General features: G+C 43.2%; 1 protein-coding gene across 1 annotated transcript in view; it reads left to right on the forward strand.

The window, feature by feature from the left end:
* Positions 1-18,778, forward strand: part of TGM2 (transglutaminase 2) — a 57,587-nt gene that overhangs the window by 27,058 nt on the left and 11,751 nt on the right. Inside the window, exons 5-10 of the mRNA XM_020990753.2 lie at positions 5,768-5,896; positions 6,811-6,988; positions 9,996-10,131; positions 12,217-12,320; positions 14,163-14,405; positions 17,705-17,986. Coding sequence (XP_020846412.1) covers positions 5,768-5,896; positions 6,811-6,988; positions 9,996-10,131; positions 12,217-12,320; positions 14,163-14,405; positions 17,705-17,986 — 1,072 coding nt within the window. The remainder of the gene's footprint in view (positions 1-5,767; positions 5,897-6,810; positions 6,989-9,995; positions 10,132-12,216; positions 12,321-14,162; positions 14,406-17,704; positions 17,987-18,778) is intronic.

Below are 18,778 nucleotides of genomic sequence, written 5' to 3' on the forward strand. Positions count from 1 at the left end.
ATTATGAGGCCATTGGGCATTTTCTTGGTATCAACCTAGATTTTTTTTAAAGCCTTTTCAGAGGCAGAGTGTATTGGGGTGGGGATAGGTCCCAGCAATGCCTGTGCTAATCCTGTTTCCTAGAAGTATCAGACAAGACTCGGAAAGCCCATCTCTTGCTCCCCCACTTCTCTAGAGTCAGGGGTTGACCACCTTTTTAATAATAGCTCACAGTTAATAAAAGCTGGCATAGTACTTTCCTCACAAGCCTGACAAAATAGTAGGTAGTGCCAAAGTATTAATATCATTACAGAGTAGTAAAATGAGACTTAAAGAGAAGTGGTTTGTTCAAGGCTAATCACCCAGGAATTGGCAGAGTTAATACTCAAACGCAGGCCCCCTGATATTAGCCCCAGTCATCTTTCCTCTACTTATCTAAGGACCTATGTTCCTCTACAGTTTTTGCCCTTTCATAGCTAAAAATCTCATTTCATCCACTGGCCCTGAGAAGTCAGCAGAGCTCTTATTTTTAATCTCTGTTTTGAAGATGAGGAACATGAGGTCCAGAGAGGGGAGGAGTCTCCCAAGGTTACAGAAAGAGTGAAAGCAGAGCCAGGACTCAAAACCAAATCTCCTGACTCCAGTCAACAGCTGAAATATATTCTCCCTTATGTGGTGCTAAAAGGAGTGAAGGAACAGGGCTTTTAAGGAATTGCAGAAATCGTGTGTCTTAGTGAAGGCTGTATGACCTTATATGAGTTATTTAACCCCTCTGGGCCTCAAGAAACCCTTGAGATCTGGGCAGTCAAGGGCTATAAACAAACAAGCCACTTCTACAGAAAGGCAAGAGAGAGCTCATATAACTAAGTGCTAAGGATGGGATGAAGAGGAGGAGTTCCATAATCTTAACTGAACCATCCTGCCAGGAAGTTAGGGGTGGCGCCCAGTCAGACAAAATACACCAGAATCCTTTAGACTTGGCAGGCAGGCAGGAAGGATGCTGTTAGATTGGGAGAAAGGAAAGATAACAGCAACATGCTGTTCTGCCATGCTGGCCTCCTCCTCACAGTTAGAATGTTACTGACCCACTCTGGGTAACATGTGAGCTGGGAATTTTTGTTTGTGTTTAGTTTTTAATAGTGGAGATAGTCTCCACTGAGGCACCTCAACAACGTTTATTTAGTGTCCTTCCACCCCAATCTATGCTGTAGCCCAAAAGCACAGCTATGGCCAAAGAAGGGCTCATGAAGGGGAAGAGGGGGCAGGACTCTGTTTAGGGCCAGGGTCAGGGCCCAGCATATGCCAAAATTCAATCTGTAGTTAGCATCAGAGCTCAATCCATGGCCAGGGTCATGGACTGATGGTGTTAGGGAAATAACATAGCTATTAATAATTCCTCATATTCATGACACACTTTTTGAAATGCCGCTTTCTTTTTCTTCTCTGATAATAGACTCTGCTTGCAAGAGTCTCTTTCCTAGGGTTGCCTGAACCTCGTTCTGAAGGTATCAGGAGTTTCTTAAGCCAAAGACTTCCACTGAGAAGAGATGAGGAGAGGTCCCTTAGACTACCTACAATGCAGTGCAGTTGGGTCAAAGGACTTCTTTTATTAGATTGGTGAGGCCCATATATCAAGGCAACAAATAGCATCAAATAAAATAAACAAATGCAGTAAAGCAAGACCCCCAGGTCTCAGGCTGTCAGCACTGGCAGACATCTCAGAATCCTTGGCTACCCTCCCCATGGTTCTTCCCTTTTTTCTCTTTTGTCCCTGTTATTGACTTTCCTACACAGAGCCAGCCCTCTATCCACACACTAACAATTTGTATCCCAGCCATCATCCTTCCCCTTTCGTCAAAACCACAGAATTTTGTTGAGTTTTGATACCCCTAAAATCCTCTTAGCTCTCCCAGTTACTATAGTACAGAAGGGGAAAGAGAGGTAAATGGAGCCATAACCCAGGTACAACAGACTATTAATGTCCAGGTTGTAAAGGAAGACAGAGAAAAAAATCAACTTCCTTCTGGGCTTCCCCTGTACTTGATCCTTTGTTCCATCTAATTGTACTGGGGTGGGGGTGGGAGGAAAGGGAGGAAGAAGTCTGTGTAAGGATTATTGTTACCCAGTTAGAGATAAGGAAAAGGAAGCCTAGCCAGTGAAACTCCAGGGCCTGAGGCCAGGAGCTGGTTGGCTGGGGGCTGAGTTGGGACTAGAAGCCCAGATCTCCTCATTCCTAGGTCATGGCTTTGTCCAGTGCCCCAGTACATCAACAAAAAGCAACCAACTGGAGGAAAAAAGCCATTAACTTCCTCCTACCTGCAACAGTTCACTCACTCACTCACTCATTCATTCATTTATGAGAACATTTATCAAGAACCAGGACATGTAGAGACCTGTGCTCAGTGCTAAGGGAAGACACAAAGTTTCAAGAAGGCAGTCATTGCCCTTGGGAAACTTAGTCTAGTATGGGGACATGAAATACAGAGAAGTGTAATATACATTTCATAAGTACATAACAGTGATGCAAAGCAATGTAGACTTTTGTCACAAATTATTGGGGGGTTTTCTGTTTGTTTTTTAAGATGAGAAGGGACACAGCAAGGGATGTCTATTGTCTTTGTGTCCCCAATAGTGCTATGTGATCTCTAGGCCTGCCCCTCCTAGAGCCTGAGGTAGGGTCTGAGACTTATCAGAAGCTGGAGGGCTTAAAGGCCTGAACTAGTTGAACTGGGGAAAGTCATTTGTACTCCCAGAGAAGCTGAGGGACAGGGTAGACTTAGATTTGGAAAGGATTTTGTGAGATAGAACACAGAATGTTGCTTGGAAGAGTCTTTTAAACAGAACTTGGACTGTGAGAGCTGGCAGGGACATGAGGACCATAGAACACAGAACAGAGGGCTGGAGGGGACCTTCTCTTGTGATGATTTCATTGGTTTGTGGGAGCTCCCAGTACAGAAACTCCCTGTGATTGTTCAGATCACAAATGTTTTGCATCTTATGGTCTTAGAGATTGCTAGGAGGGGCAAAGTGATTTGCCAAGGATATCACAGATACTCTGAATCTTAAATCCAGGTCTTCCTGATTCCAAGGTTACCCAATATACCTTTTACCCTAATATGCTCCTAAAGAATGCTTATTGGACTGGACTGAATGATTGGAGCCTCACCTGGAGTCTCAGAGATAGGATGGAGCAAGCCCTGAGCTGATGGAGAAATTACTGAGCCCTCGGTGGCAGGGTCTAGCCTCCATAAACAATGGAGTAGACCAGGAATGGGTGGACTGACATCAATCCCAGCCCTAGGGCTCAGGGCATGCTTTGGGCTTCCCTTCCTCTTCTCCTCCTGGGTGATAATCATGCCAGAGCATCTTAAGAATCCTAACTGGTACCACAGCAAAAATAGCAGTTCCCCTCAAAGCTTTAAGGTTTCCAAAGTGCTTTTGTCACCCCAGCCCTGCAAGGTGGGGAGTGCAAGTCACTTATTAGCCCCAGGATCAGAGCCTCTCCTAAGGAAGCTCTGAAGGCAGAATGGTATTCTGGCAAGAGCCCTATACTAGGCAGTCAGGAGGTTCTTTTCTTAGCTTTACCACTTAGACACATTGAGCAAGTTGTCCTCTCTGGGCCTTCATTTCCCTCTAAAAAATGTTGCACTGGATGACTCACGTGCCCCCTTCACCTCCCTCAGAGTTCTTTGCAATTCTAAATCCTGCTGCACTATGAACCCCCTGAGCCTCAATTTCCCCAAATGTAAAATGAAGGGGTGAGACCTTTAGATTCCTTCTAGCTCTGACATCCTAGGATTCTTTTATCATTCTCAGGTATTGTAGGTGTCCAGGCTGGCCAGTGGTGGCAGCTCTTTCACAACAAAGAAGGTCCATTGGCTGGTGAGGGACTGCAGTCAAGGGGGAGGAGACAGCAGCCCCACAGCGGTCCTTTCATTGGCTTCCTTTTGGGGGAGGAAAAAGGAGGGGAAGTAGCTTGAATCATCAGTGGCCAATGTTCAGAGAACCCCCAGGTAGCCTGTGGGCATTAATATTCATAGGGTGGCAGCAGGAGGTTTATAAATATTTATAAGTTGGTTCTGCTTCCGCTCATTAGATTAAGCCATAAAAAATTGCTATAAATCGCCATGAAGTTGAGGCCTAAGAGTAGCCAGGGGAGGAGAACTGGAGCAGATAAAAACCAAAAGATTAGAAGCTTCAGTTGATTTCTCTCAGACTTTAACCAGATAGGGAAATGTGTTGTTTAGTCATTTTCAGTTGTGTCCGACTCTTTGTGACCCCATTTGGGGTTTTCTTGGCAAAGATACTGGAGTGGTTTGCCATTTCCTTCAGCTCATTTTACAGATAAAGAAACTGAGGCAAATGAGGTTAAGTGATTTGGCCAGGCTCACACAGCTAGTATCTGGAGTCAGATTTGAACTCAGGAAGACAAGACTTCCTGACTGAGCCTAGGCCCAGTGCTTTATCCACTGTGGCACCTACCTAGCTGCCCCCAGGTCAGTACTAGGAGTGAGGAAACTTTGTTTCTAGTCCCAGATTTGTCGCTGTCTGGCTATATAATCTTCCCCTTTTTGAGCCTGTTTCCTTATTTCTTAAATTAAAAAGACGGAATAGAGGTTTCTAAGGTTCCTACATCCTTTGATTCCATGATTTAATCAGTAAGAAATTTGAGGCTCAGAGAAATAAAGTAACCTGTCCAAGTTCACTAAGCATGTTAAGAGTTCATTCATTTCATGAACATTCGGACACCACTTGCCTAGCATTATTTGCTAAACATTGGGGAGTGAAGGTAGAGAAGACACAGAAAGACTTTAGTTTATGCATATGAGATATTTAGAAAGCAATACCAGACAGTATAAAATTGAGGCAACATATACACATGGAAATTGGGGCTATAAAAAAAATATAATATGAGAAATGTCTTTCAGGTACAGCTAAGTCCTGATTAGTGTGACTAATGAATCCACTGAAGTGGTCACATGTATTTGGATTCACACTATTTGAAGTTATATAAAATATGGTAATTGACGGCAGCTCAACGGAAACATAGAGTACAAATTTGAATAATGCAGCCACTTCAGGAGATCCATTATTCACATTAATTGGGACCTAGGTGTATGGGAAGGGCCCTTGTAGAGAAGACTGGTTCTTAGCATGAAACAACAGAAAGAGGAACAATTGTTAGAAAGTGTAAAGAGGCAGATTTTGGCTCAGTATAAGTAAAAACTTCCAAACTATTTAGAGCTATTCCAAAGTGGAATGTGCTGCTTTGGGAGGTAGTGAGTTTTGTCACCAAAGGTTTTCCAATAGACTGAGAAACAGCTTGCCAGGGATATCATAGAGAGAATTACTGCTTCATGTATGGGCTGAACTAGATGCCCTCTGTGGCATCTGCCCTTTCCAACTATGAGAGTCTATGATTCTAAGCACTAAGTGGTATGGTACATCAGCTATGTGCTATGGGAGCTCACATGATTAGGCCAAGTGACCCAGGAAAATTTGTCTGGACAGGTGAAATCCTGAAGTGTAGAATTTGGGTCAGCAGAGGGGAAGCATGAGGAAGCATGGAGAAAATCAGGAACAGTATTGTGAAGCTGGAACTGTGTGTGTGTGTGTGTGTGTGTGTGTGTGTGTGTGTGTGTGTGTAGGTAGGGTTAAGCATGGAGTCAGTGGGGGACCCCAAGGGATTAAGGCATTCATGCCCCTTGTGGGCAGAGCTAAACAGTGAATTTCCCTCTTCCCTAAGACAGTCCTACTGACTTCTCGTTTTCTCTCTCTTTGGCTGCAGTTTGAAGATGGGATCATAGACATCTGCATAGAACTCCTGGACATGAGCCCCAAATTCATTACAGATGCCAGTCGAGACTGTTCCCGGCGTGGCAGCCCTATCTACATTAGTAGGGTCATCAGCGCCATGGTAAGGAGAAAAGATATCCCAACTAGTCCCTTCATCTATTCCCCTTCCCATGCCAAGGCCAGAGATGGGGCATCCTCAAGCGCCATCAGTGTATCTCAGTTATTCATTTTTCAGACATTTACCCAAATCACATACAGAGCTCTGTACTTGTTTATGGTATAGATGAGACTGAGGTCCCAGGAGCGTTTGCTGTCCCTTTAGCGTTTTAGAGGATACTTCTGGGTGGAATTAGGTGGAACCATTGTCCGTTTCCTCATTGTCCCTCCCAAATTGTGAGCCCCTTCTCACAATATTATTTTGCTCTTGTTTCTGTGCAATTCATTCTTCTTGCACTTAAAATCGTCAGTTCCTAGGTTCAGTTTTCATTGTGAGATTTGTAATAATTGGCCACCACCCAGGCAGCACAGGACTGTAGGAGGAACCAGAAATGGAAGTGATCAAGGGGGTCAGTATTCTAATTCTGTGTGACTTTGAGCAGGTCCCTTCTTCTCTCTGGGCCTCAGTTTCCTACTTTGTAAAATGAATGGGATGATCAAGATGACCTCTAAGGTCATGATATTTTCTAATCTAAGGTCTCTTCTAGCACTGACATTTTTAGAATGCTTTAAAATTTGCAAAATACTTTACATAAATTAAGTCTCTGATCTTCCTCTATGAGGTAGGTGGCATTATTAATCTCATTTACAGATGAGGAAACTGAGACTCAGAGAAGTAACAAAGCTAGTAATTATGAAGCAGGCTACTAGCCCAAGTCTCCTGGATTCCAAGGCCAGCGTTCTATCTGCTGGGCCATGCTGTTTCTAAGCTCTGTACTAAGCTCTCTAGAATTCATTCTCAGATTTGGTGGTTGGGAGACAGCAAGTCTAGCTGGTGTGTTCTCTTTTCTGGGTCATTGACAACTGGTGCTGTTTCAGGTCAACTCTAATGATGACAAGGGAATCTTACTTGGGCGCTGGGATAACAAATACAAGGATGGAGTACACCCCATGGCCTGGATAGGAAGCGTGGACATCCTGAAGAAGTGGAAGGAGAATGGGTGTACTGCGGTGAAATATGGCCAGTGCTGGGTTTTTGCTGCTGTGGCTTGCACAGGTGAGCCCCAAAGTGTTTCCATATGTAGTGGTCTTCCATAGCATAATGAGGGTGGGGAAGGCACTAATTCTGGATTCAAAGAACGCTTTTTAGTCTAAAAGTTGACTTTTACTACTCTTCAACTACAGAGAACTGTCTAGATATAATATAAAACAGTGATACAGTTAAAAAACAATTTTATTAAGTGCCTACAATACGTAGAGTACCATATTGGGCAGTGGGGAAGACATAAATTTCAGTAATAGGCCCAATCTTCATGGAACTTCTAGTCTAGTAGGGTATTAAGGTGAATTTTTAAATAATTCATTCAACAAACATTCATTTAGCACCTACTGTATACAGAGCACTGTGCTGGTACTGGAGAAAATGCAAAGGTTAAATAAGACATGATTCCTGCCCTTATGGCACTTATAGTATAGTTGGAAGGTAGACCAATATAAAAACTGTAATATACAACTTCATATAATATGTGTCTTAGAGGTACAGAAAGAACTTCCTAGTTAAGTGAGGCCTTTAAGGAAGGTCATTATCAATGGTGAAGAGTGAGAAAGGAAGTCCGGGAAAATTTCCTAGAGAAGGTAGCTTTTACACCAGACTTTAAATAATGACAGAAAATTCAATAGACAGAGGGAGAGAGTTTAGTCCAGGCGTAGAGGATGGTGTGAGCCAAAGGTATGAGAATGTTATTTGTATTCAAGGGATAGTGAATTGACCAGTTTGGCACAACTATTTATGGTGTGCAAGAAAGTTATACACAATTAGGCTGGGATGTCAGAAAAGAACCAGTTTATTGAAGGGCTTTGAATGCCAAGCAAAGCAGTTTGGACATAGGCTATATCCATGAGGCAGGGTGGAGATCAATACTGTGGGAAATACAGTTCCCATTAAATTCTAATCACCCTTACATTTCAGGAACCTTTCTAGGAGGACTTAATCATTCCTCCTCCTTCTATGTTATATATAATATAATGGATCTGAAGCCAAGGCTACCTTGTCACGTCTGACATTTCCGGGATATAGCAAGCACTTATCTGAACTTTAGTCTCTTCATCTGTAAAATGGGAATAATGATTCTTGCCTCATAAGATTCTTGTAAAAGAAACCACCTTGTAAAACCTAAAGCACTGTAGAAAAGCAAGCTTTTATCATTCATATTCCTTTTTTTTTTTTTTTGGCTAGGCAATGGGGTTGACTTACCCAGGGTCCCACAGCTGGTAAGGGTCAAGTTTCTGAGGTAACATTTGAACTCAGGTCCTCCTGACTCCAGGGCCAGTGCTCTATCTACTGCACAACCTAGCTGCCCCTATCATTCACATTCTTGTTGGTTAATCTTCATCAATGATATTAGTACATATGGGTAGAATGGGAGCTCTGGGCCTGGATTCCAAGGGTAGCAGCTCTCACCGGGTCATGCTTGTGCACAGTACATTCTTTATTCTCCAGCCTTCTGTCTATACAGACATTTTGGTTACTATGTGCCTCTGTAACTGAGCAGAAACCTTAGAGCCCCATTAGAAAATCTGTCATGCCTGGGGAGTGGTTATTTTCAACATTTTTTTTTTGACCTTTAAAGCTGTCCCTTCACTCCACACAACCAATCCTAGTGGCTTCCTTGGGTTAATTATGTCCTTGTTGTTATTTCCTCTTAGCTTGTTTGTACACATTTGTTGGCTGGCTATCTCCCCCATTAGATTGTGAGCTTCCAAGGGTAAGGTCTGTCTTTTGCCTTCCTTTGGCTCCCCATCCACTTAGCATGGTACCTGGCATATAACAGGTGCTTAATAAATGCTTATCAAAGATGACGAAGAGGATAGAGCACTGGCCCTGGATTCAGGAAGACCTGAACTGAAATCTGGCCTCAGACACTTGACCCTTACTAGCTGTGTGACCCTGGGCAAGTCACTTAACCCCATTGCCTAGCCCCCCCCAAAAAAAAAATCTTTAAAATAAATAAATAAATGCTTATCAGTTAACTAACTAGTCACCATGTTGCACCATCTTTGCATGAATCTACTTCCTCTTCTTCTAACATTTCTCAAAATTCTCTCCTCTCCCCTATCCCTTACTTCCCTAGAGAATGCAACCTAGGTAAGAAGGAATAACCCCAGGCCTCCTGGCTGAGACCATCTAAGAAGCAATACTAACATGTACTCTGGTTCCAGTGCTCAGCACAGTGCCTGGTGCTTAATAAATGTTTATTGATTGACTGATTTATTGATTGATTGATTGGTTCTGGCCTGCCTCCTCATGGAGTCTGAGACAGGACTGGATGGAGTATCAGAAGTCCCGAATTAGGTGAAATAGGGGAAAGTTTTGTTTTGCTTTAAGGAGAACTTGAAGGCTTTCAAGAATGTTAGATCTTTGTGTGTGTGTGTGGGTGGGTGGGTGGGTGAGCCAATCAGGGTTAAGTGACTTGTCCAGGGTCACACAGCTAGTAAGTGTTATGTGTCTGAGATCGGATATGAACTCAGGTCCTCCTGACTCCAAGGCCAGAACTCTATCCATTGCGCAACCTAGCTGCCCCCTAGCTGTCAGATCTTGAAGGGACTTTACAATATAGAACACAAAATGTCAGCTGGACAAGTTGGACCCCAGAACCTAGACTGTTAGAGCAGGAGTGACCTGAGAATAGTAGAACACGGAATCATAGAGGGGGATGGGACCTTAGCATATAAAACATAGGACATCAAAATTGGATGCATCTGAATGTAAAACACAGGATGTCAGAACTGGAAAGAAGCCTGGGACAGTGAATAACAGAGCTAGAAACAGACCTTAGAAGTCATTCAGCCCAATCACCTTGTTGCTCCCCTATTGCAGGTAGAGTTTTACTCATTGTATTTGTATCTCCACTGAGTAGCACAGTGCCTGACACATAGTAGGCACTTTGTACTTGTTGAATGGCTGTTTGATTACAGATGAAGAAACAGACTGAGAGGGGAAACAATTTACCCAAACTCCCATTTTGAACCCTTCTGGACTCATCTGTTTCTGACTTTTCTTTCAGTGATGCGGTGCCTAGGAATACCAAGCAGGGTCATAACCAATTACAACTCAGCCCATGATTTCAATGCTAACCTGGTCATTGACTTGTACAGAGACGAGAAAGGAGAGATCTTACAGAAAATGAGTGAAATGATATGGTGAGTCCAGGTTGGCAGAAGAGGGTTGGAATGGATAAAGGCTCTATCAGACTTCATCCTGAGGGTTTCTTCTGCACTGAGAAGATGGAAATCACCCACTGGTTACCGGGGATGGGGAGCAACAATGATAAGGGAATTAGCTGGAAGTCTTAGAGTCACAACGTCAGAGCTAGAAGGGCCCATGTGTTCCCAGATCAGCGCTCTTCGGAGGCAGATGCTTTCCCTTTTCTGGGCTCTGGGGCCTTTTTCTGGAGACTGAATAAGAAACTACCTCAAAGATTGTACTTTGAGAGAGTGCCCAGAAGATATCCCACCCATGCCTTACATTCTACCATTAGCATTTTATTCCTTTAGATTGAGTCTTTTCCTCTGCAGGTTCCTATTTCAAAATACAAATTATACAAGAAGGGGAAGAACTTTAAGTACCTAATTAAATAGAGTGAATTTGTTTACCAGATTTCAGGAGAAAGGATAGCAAGAAATGAAAGAGTGTAGAAAGAACACTGAATTTAGAGTCAGAGGACATGGTTTGGAATACAAGCTCTCCTATAATACTAGCTATGTTACCTTAGCCAAGTCACTTAGGGCTTCTCAGCCTGTTTCTTCCTTTCTAAAATGAGGGGGTTGGAATAAACTATCTTAGATCCCTTTTAGCTCTAAATTCTATGGTACTATGCCCTAAATAATTGGAAAAGGTTAATTGAGGATTGAAAAAGAACTAACTTGTGGATAATCAATACCAACCTGCCCAGGGTCAATTTTGTAAACCAACTCTGATCATCCTTCAGCCACATATCTCTATTCTATCTAGACTCTTGATTCAACCATTCATTCATTCACTCTTTTGCCACCCTCTCTCAAGGGGAACATTCACGCAGTTTTATCTCCAGTGGCAGGGAAGGGTTTCAGGAAGTCATGCACATCTCTCCTATTTCCACTTATGACCAGTGGCACACTTTGGGAACTGTCTCCTTAGGGTTAGGGGTTTATTCTGGGGGCCTAGATTGCCATTAACTGTTCTCTATAAGGAAACTTTTCAACCTGGGCCTTGATAACACTAGACCTAAGGGGCAATTGGACTCTAGTGCGCTTCATCTTTGTAAGTCCTTCCCTCTACCAATACAGATCACAACCCCTCTGTGCCAGAGTACTGGATTTGGATTCAGAGGACCTGGGTTCAAATTCTGGCTCTGTTTTCCTAGCTGTCTGACAATGAACAAATAATTTCACTTCTCTGGACCTCAGTGTTTTTCATCTATAAAATGACGGTGTTGGACTAAGTGATCTCTAAAGTACCTTCCAGAGTTAATTCTATGATCCTATGAGCCTCGTTTTCATGAAATTCTGTGGCAAGAAAAACGCCATCTCTTGATGGACAGTTTTGTATTGACAAATGTTTCTTCTCTTAGCTAGGTGAGTCCTCAGAGGATAGACACATAGGGAGTTCCATGTGTTCTGAGTCCATCGTCAAAGCATTCTCAGCTCAGAAAAACCTGCCAGACATTGCATTGTGCTACATTAGACTTTGAGGACTCAGGGTTACCTCTTTTCCACAGTGAGGCAGAGAAAAGATACTTTCATATAGTGAATTATTAGCTCTCATATAGGGAATTATTTTACTTGGCCCCTAAGGGAAGAACTAGAACCAATGGGTAGAAGTTATAAGGAAGCATATTTTGGTGCAATGTAAGAAAAAGCTTTCTAACAATTAGCTCATTCTACTTTTGAATAGCTCTCTCTTGGGAGACAGTGTGTTCCTCAGCACTAGAGGCATGCAAATGGAGGTTGGATGACTCAACTGGGTGATCAGTTGTTGGAAATATTATAGAAGGAATCTCCCTTGTTGGGGGCAGGGAGGAGGTTTAGAGGGGTTGGATTAGATGACTTCTGAGATTCCTTTCAACTCAGATTGTGTGATTCTATAAGCCCCCAGATGTTAGTAACTTTTCCTGTGGTTTCGTCAACTTTCTCTTTCTCTCTCTCTCTCTCTCTCTCTCTCTCTCTCTCTCTCTCTCTCTCTCTCTCTCTCTCTCCCCTTCTCTCTCTCTCTCTCTCTCTCCTTCTCTCTCTCTCTCTCTCTCAAAGGAATTACCACTGTTGGGTTGAATCCTGGATGACCCGTCCTGATCTAAAGCCAGGGTGCAATGGTTGGCAAGCTATTGATCCCACTCCCCAGGAAAAAAGTGAAGGTAGGTGGGTCAGATCTCTTGAATACGCCTCTATGTCCCTTCACACTGAAAGAATCACAGATTCCTCTTGCAAAAGATACAACAGAATGTAATGGAACAGAGCCCTAGATTTGGAATCAGGGAATCACCAGCTAGGTGACCTTGAGAAAATCACCCAACCTCTCTCTGGACCTCAGTTTCTTCATCTGTGAAATGAGGAGATTGGATTATATAATCCCTTAGATCCCTTCTCGTTCTAAATAGTATGATCCTATGGCCCATTCCCATCATTGGTTCTATATCAGGCCCAAGCAGATGACGTTAGGGCCTACAAACGTTGGAATCTCCCTCTAAGGCACTCCATCTCTTGGTGCTTGGCAATTCTCAAATGTTGCCCCAGTGTGGTGAATTGGGAAAAGCCCTGGGTTTGGACTCAGAGGACCTGGATTCTGATCCCAGCCCTGCCACCTGTATGGCCTTGGGAAAGTCCTTTTAACTTACTGGTCCTCCAACACTTTGTCTATAAAATTAGCTTGGATGATACAAAGATCCCTTTGGGATTTAAATCAATGATTCTCTGATCCATCTCATCAGCCAATTGTGGACCCTGAAGAATTGGGAACCTTTCATATCACCTATGCCAAGCAGGCCTCCCCTAAAGTCACTGAGCTGAGGACAGGTTCATTGCAGGTCTAGATTAGGTCCAGAAAAAATCTAGTACCAGAAGTGACATTGGGTAGATTTAGAGTAAGATGATCTGGGTTCAAAATCCTGGCTCTGTTACTTACTAGCTATCTGGCCCTAGGACAATTATGTCACCTCTTTGGGACTTTATTTTCTCATCTGTGATATGTTTGTTGGGTGTGGCAGTGGATTAGATCAGTGGTGTGAAAACTCAAATAGAAACAGATCCCTGTGGGTAGCATCTTGACTTAGAAAACCACAAACTAACATTGTCTGTAGTGTGGTGTATTTTATTTATTTTTAAACGTTTCACAATTACATTTTGATCTGATTTGGGTCCCACTCAGAAGTTTTGTGGGCTGCATACAGGTGCAGTTAGAGAATCTCTAAATTCCCTATCAGCTCTAAATTTTATGATCATGTTACCCTAGGGGGTGAAAGATGACCTCCCCATGCACTGGGCCAGTGTGCCTCTAGGCAGACAGTTCTATTCTGAGGGTCTGGTCCAAAGTCTGAGAGTCTCTAATCTTCCCAAATCAGAAAAGAAGCCATATGGAGAATCAGACAGGTTGTTAGAAATACAAGGTACCTTAAGAATCATCTAGTCTCAGGGCAGCTAGGTGGATAGAGCACTGGCCCTGTAGTCGGGAGCAACTGAATTCAAATCTGGCCTCAGACAAAACACTTGACACTTATTAGCTGTGTGACCCTAGACAAGTCACTTAATCCCAATTCCCTTAAAAAGAAAATGAAGAATCATCTAGTCTAATATGCTAATTTTACAAATAGGGAAAAAAGTCCAGAGAAAGGAAGTGACCTGCCCAGGGGCATAGAGCAAGTTTATGATAGAACTGGATCAAGAACTCGGTTCTCTTAATTAGCAGTTCATTGCTCCTTCCAAAAGACCTGCTGACTCCCCTGATGACAGACTGAATTTTTCCCCCTTCTCAGATAGAACAATTAATTTGGGGCAAATGCCAAGAGATTTATATTTGAGTAGGAATCAAAGCATTAAGCTTTAAGAATGAAACTCTAATGGGGGCACTTTACACATGAGCAAGTTGTCTCAGAAGAGAAAGGCATTCTGAAAACCATGTTTTAGGTGATTCTATCACGAAAAACCAGTCCCACTTTGTAGGAACCTCTTCTTTAGCACTCATGGTTTTTCTGACTCTTTAGGGACATACTGTTGTGGCCCAGCTTCAGTCAGAGCCGTCAAGAATGGCGATGTGAATACCAAGTATGATGCTCCCTTCGTCTTTGCCGAAATCAATGCTGATGTGGTGGAATGGATGAAGAAAAATGATGGGACTACGGTAAGGCTTCGTGCCAGAACGACGACGGTAGGCGTCATGATCAGCACAAAAGCTATAGGCAAGGATGAGAGAGAAGACATCACTTACGAGTACAAGTATCCAGAAGGTAAGACACTGGGGAGTGGTATTTACCTCTAAGAATCAGAGAGCTAGGCTCTGTGATCTTTCAGGTCCCTGCTAGCTCTGAGATTCTGTAAGTCTAAGAGTGTGAGTCCAAGATGCTGAAGTTCTACCATCTAAAATTCTGAGTCTAATAATCTTGCTTCTCTGATCTGTTCTTTTTGGCTCTTGCCTGGGTGTTGTTGTTATTGTTTCAGCCCTGCCTGACTCTTCCTGCCTCTATTTTGGGTTTTCTTGACAAAAGATATTAGAGTAGTTTGCCATTTCCTTCTTCAGCTCATTTTACAGATGAGGAAACTGAGGAAAATAAGGTTAAGTGACTTGCCCAAGGTCACACAGCTAAGAAGTGTCTGAAGTCGTATTTGAACTCAGGTCTCCCTGACTCTAAGCTAGGTGTTCTATTCACTGCACTACCTAGCTGCCCTTAGTAGTCTGGGTAATGCTCTTTTTTTTTTCTTGGTGAAAGAGTCTTGGTGTTTGGTTTATTTGTTTTTCATTTGTTCCAAATGAACATTTTAGACCTCTTCCAGTCTGAACTCATCAGTCAGTCAGGATAAATATAAGGCAATCAACTGAAAGAAGGCACTGGTCAGTATTATTAAGAGGGATAGGAAAAGAGTTTCTATGAAAGGTAGAATTTTAGCTGGGAATTGATGGAAGTCAGGCAAGGCAAGAGAAGGAGGTAAGGAATGGAGGATTGGAAGGAGAATTCCAGGCATGGTGAACAGCTAGTCAGAATGACCAGAATTAGGAGATGAAATGTCTTGTTCAAGAAATAGCAAAGAGGGGAGAGAGGAAGAGAGAAAACTTGAAACCTAAAGTTTTAAAAACATATGTTTAAAAAAAATGTTTTCACATGCTACTGGGAAATAAATATAGGAAATGGGGTACAGAAGACTATCCTGCCCTACAGGAAAATAGAAGGGGAAGGGGATAAGAGAAGGGATGAGAGATAGAAGAGAGGACAGAGTAAGGGAAGGGATATTCAGAATGCATGACATCTTGGGGTGGGGGGAGGGGGAAGATGGGGTGAAAATTTGGAACTCAAAAACTTGTGGAAGGGAATGTTGAAAACCAAAAATAAATAAATTTATATTAAGATCACCCTAAAAAAATAGCAAAGAGACCAGCATCACTAGGTCATGCAGTATGCTGAGGGAAAGGGGGTGAGGAGGTATGGAATAAGGTATGAGAAGACTGGAAAGGTAGGAGGGGACCAGGTTTTGAAAGGCTCTGAATGCCAAACAAAGGATTTTATATTTGGTCCTAGTGGTGATAGAGGGTTACAGAAGTTTACTGAAGGTGGCAGGGATTGGCAGGGGCGGAGGTGGTGGTGGTGATGGTAACATAGTCAGACCTGTGCTCCAGGAAGATTAACTTGACAGTCAAGCCAAGAATAGACTGGAGTGGGGAGAGAGTTGGGGCAGGGAGACCAACCAGCAGGCTATTGCAATTGTCCAGGTGTGAGGTGATAAGGACCTGCACTTGGCAGTCCCAGAGGAGAAAAGGAGTTGTAAACAATGTAATGAAGGGAAAACTGATAGGACTTGACAACAGATTAGATATGGAGGGTGAGAGTGAGGAGTTGGGAATAACTAGTTTTGAATCCAGGGGACTAGGAAAATGATGGTGCCCTCAACAGTAATAGGGTGTTTGAAATTGGTGAGAGTTTGGGGGAAAAGATAATGAGTTTAGTTTTGGACAGTTAGTAGACAGTTTGAGATGTGAATCTGGAGGTTAAGAGAGAGATTAGGGCTGGACAAGTAGATTTGAGAAACATTAGCACAGAGCTGACCTTTAATTCATAAGAGCTGATATCATCAAGTGAAACAGTATAGACGGAGAAGGGAAAAGGGCCCAGGACAGAGCCCTGGTAGATGGCCTCAGTGAAGATCCAGCAAAGGAGACCGAGAAGGAGCAGTCAGGCAGAGGGAAGGAAAACCAGGAAAGAGCAGTGTCATGGAAACCTAGAAAGTATAGAGGAGAAGAGGGTGATTGCAGAGAAGTAAGGAGGATGAAAATGGTGGGGGGGGGAGAGACTATTAGATTCAGTATCAGTTGAATGATGAGGTTGGAAGCTAGACTTTAAAGAGTTAAAAAGAATGAGAAAAGAAGTGGAAATATCAACAGACTCCATACAATCTTCTCAAGGAGTTTAGCTTCTAAAGAGAGGAGAGATAACTAGCAACAATAGCTAGCAGGGATGTATGGATCCAGTGAAGGCTTTTGTTTTGTTCAGTTCGGTTTGGTTTGGTTGTTTTTGGGGTTTTTTTTCAGATTGGGGAGATGGTAGGGAGTAGGGAGGCAGCAGTAGACATCACCTCACTTTATACAGAGAGAAACTGAGATCGTGAAAGAGCAAATGACTTGGCCAGACAACGTTAATGACAGAGTTGGGAGTAGACTCCCAGTCTCCTGATACCAAAAAATTAGTGCTCCTTCCCTGGACTTGGAATTGTGAGAGGCCCAGATATGAATTCTACTCGTGTTACTTACTAAGTGACCCCAGGCAAGGAGATAATGCTCCCTTCACAGTGTAGTTGTGAGTTTCAAAGGAGGCAATGTCAGGGCAGCTAGGTGGCGCAGTGAATAGAGCTCTGGCCTTGGAGTCAGAAGGACCTGAGTTAAAATCCAGCCTCAGACACTTAACACTTACTAGCTGTGTGACCTTGAGCAAGTCACTTAACCCCAATTGCCTCACCAAAAAAAAACAAAAAACAAACAACAAAGGAAACAATGTCTGTAATGTACTTTGTAAACCTTAAAATGTTCTGTGAATGTCTGCAAATATTTATAACACTGTGTAGAGTCAACTGCGAAAATTCCATGATTTAAGATCCCATCTTTCTGAGAGTCTGAAGTCTGTGATGAAAGGGATTTGAGACAGCGTCTTTTCATCTGTGAGAAGAATAACACTTGGAAGGCAAGGTGGCATGTATGGAGAGAGTGTTGGTGTTGGACTCAGGAAATTCAAATCCTGTCTCTGATACTTGCTAGCTAGCTGTGTGACCCTGGGCAAGTCACTTATCTCTCTGAGCCTGTTTTCTCCTCTGTTAATGTGGGGATAATAATAGCACTCACCTCTCATAGTGGTCTTGTGAGGGCCAAAGGAGATTTTTGTGGCAAGGCTTTTGCAAACCCTAAGGTGCTATATCAATGTTAATTATCATTATTATCATTGCTTACATACACTCATGCACACACACACACACATACACACACGCACGCACACTCACACACACTCCATGGTGTTGCTGCTCACTGAAACATTCTTTCATATCTCAGGGTCCAAGGAGGAACGGGACACATATGAAAGAGCAAATCACCTGAACAAGCTGTCTTTTAATGATGAGCCAGTGGACGATTGTCTGAAGATTAAGATCAAAGCATCCCCAGACATGAACAAGGGTAGCGACTTTAATGTCTTTGGTGTGATCAACAACATTTCGTCAGAGGAGAGAACCTGCCGGCTACTGATGGCTGCCCGGATAGTCAACTACAACGGCAGGCTCGGGCCTGAGTGCTGCAGGAAAGAGCTGCTCTCTGTGACCGTGGCACCCTTGTCTGGTAAGGTCACAAGCATGTTGTCACCTAGTGAGCTCTCATCAAGTATCTCTGTGCTCTGGGGCAGCCAGGTGGCGCAGCCCTGGACTCAGCAGGACCTGAGTTCAAATGCGGCCTCAGACACATAATACTTCCCAGCTGTGTGACTCTGGACAAGTCACTTAACCCCAGCTGCTTCACTAAAAAAATAAATAAATAAATAAAATAAAATAAAATAAAATTTTAAAAGTATCACTGTGCTCAGCACCAGGAATAGGGAAACAGGGTCATGAGATCAGAGGATGAAAACTAGAAAGAGACCTAAGGAATTAGCTATTTCAACCTCCTCATTTTACAGCTGATGAAAGTGAGGGGCAAAGAAGTCAAATGTTTTCTCCTAGGTCCCACAGGAAGTAAGGAGCAAAGCCTGCATCCAAATCCAGGCCCTCTCTTTAGTCTGTAAATCTAACCCAGTCAGGCTATATCTTCCAGAATATCTGCCCCACACCACCAACTTGACCTCCAAGCTACAGGTCCCAGCACTGAGGCACCTGGCCTTAGGCAGCTCAAGAAAGTGAAGTCTCCCAGAACTGGCATCGACAGGGAAAAAAACGTAGATGATAAGAGTGCCTCCTGAAAGGCATATGCCTTCCTATCTTCCTTCTAACGGTCACATAAAAACCATTTCCTTTCCTTTTTTCCCCTCTCAGCTAGGATCGTGCACTTTTCTTCCACTGCCAACCTTAAATGGTAGTGATGCCACTTTCACCAGAGAAAGGAGGGGAGAGTCGGCATTTACCCTTCATTATCTAATTC

This window comes from Phascolarctos cinereus, unplaced genomic scaffold, assembly GCF_003287225.1.
Source record: "Phascolarctos cinereus isolate Bilbo 61053 unplaced genomic scaffold, phaCin_HiC Scaffold_2;HRSCAF=192, whole genome shotgun sequence".
Taxonomy (NCBI): Eukaryota; Metazoa; Chordata; class Mammalia; order Diprotodontia; family Phascolarctidae; genus Phascolarctos; species Phascolarctos cinereus.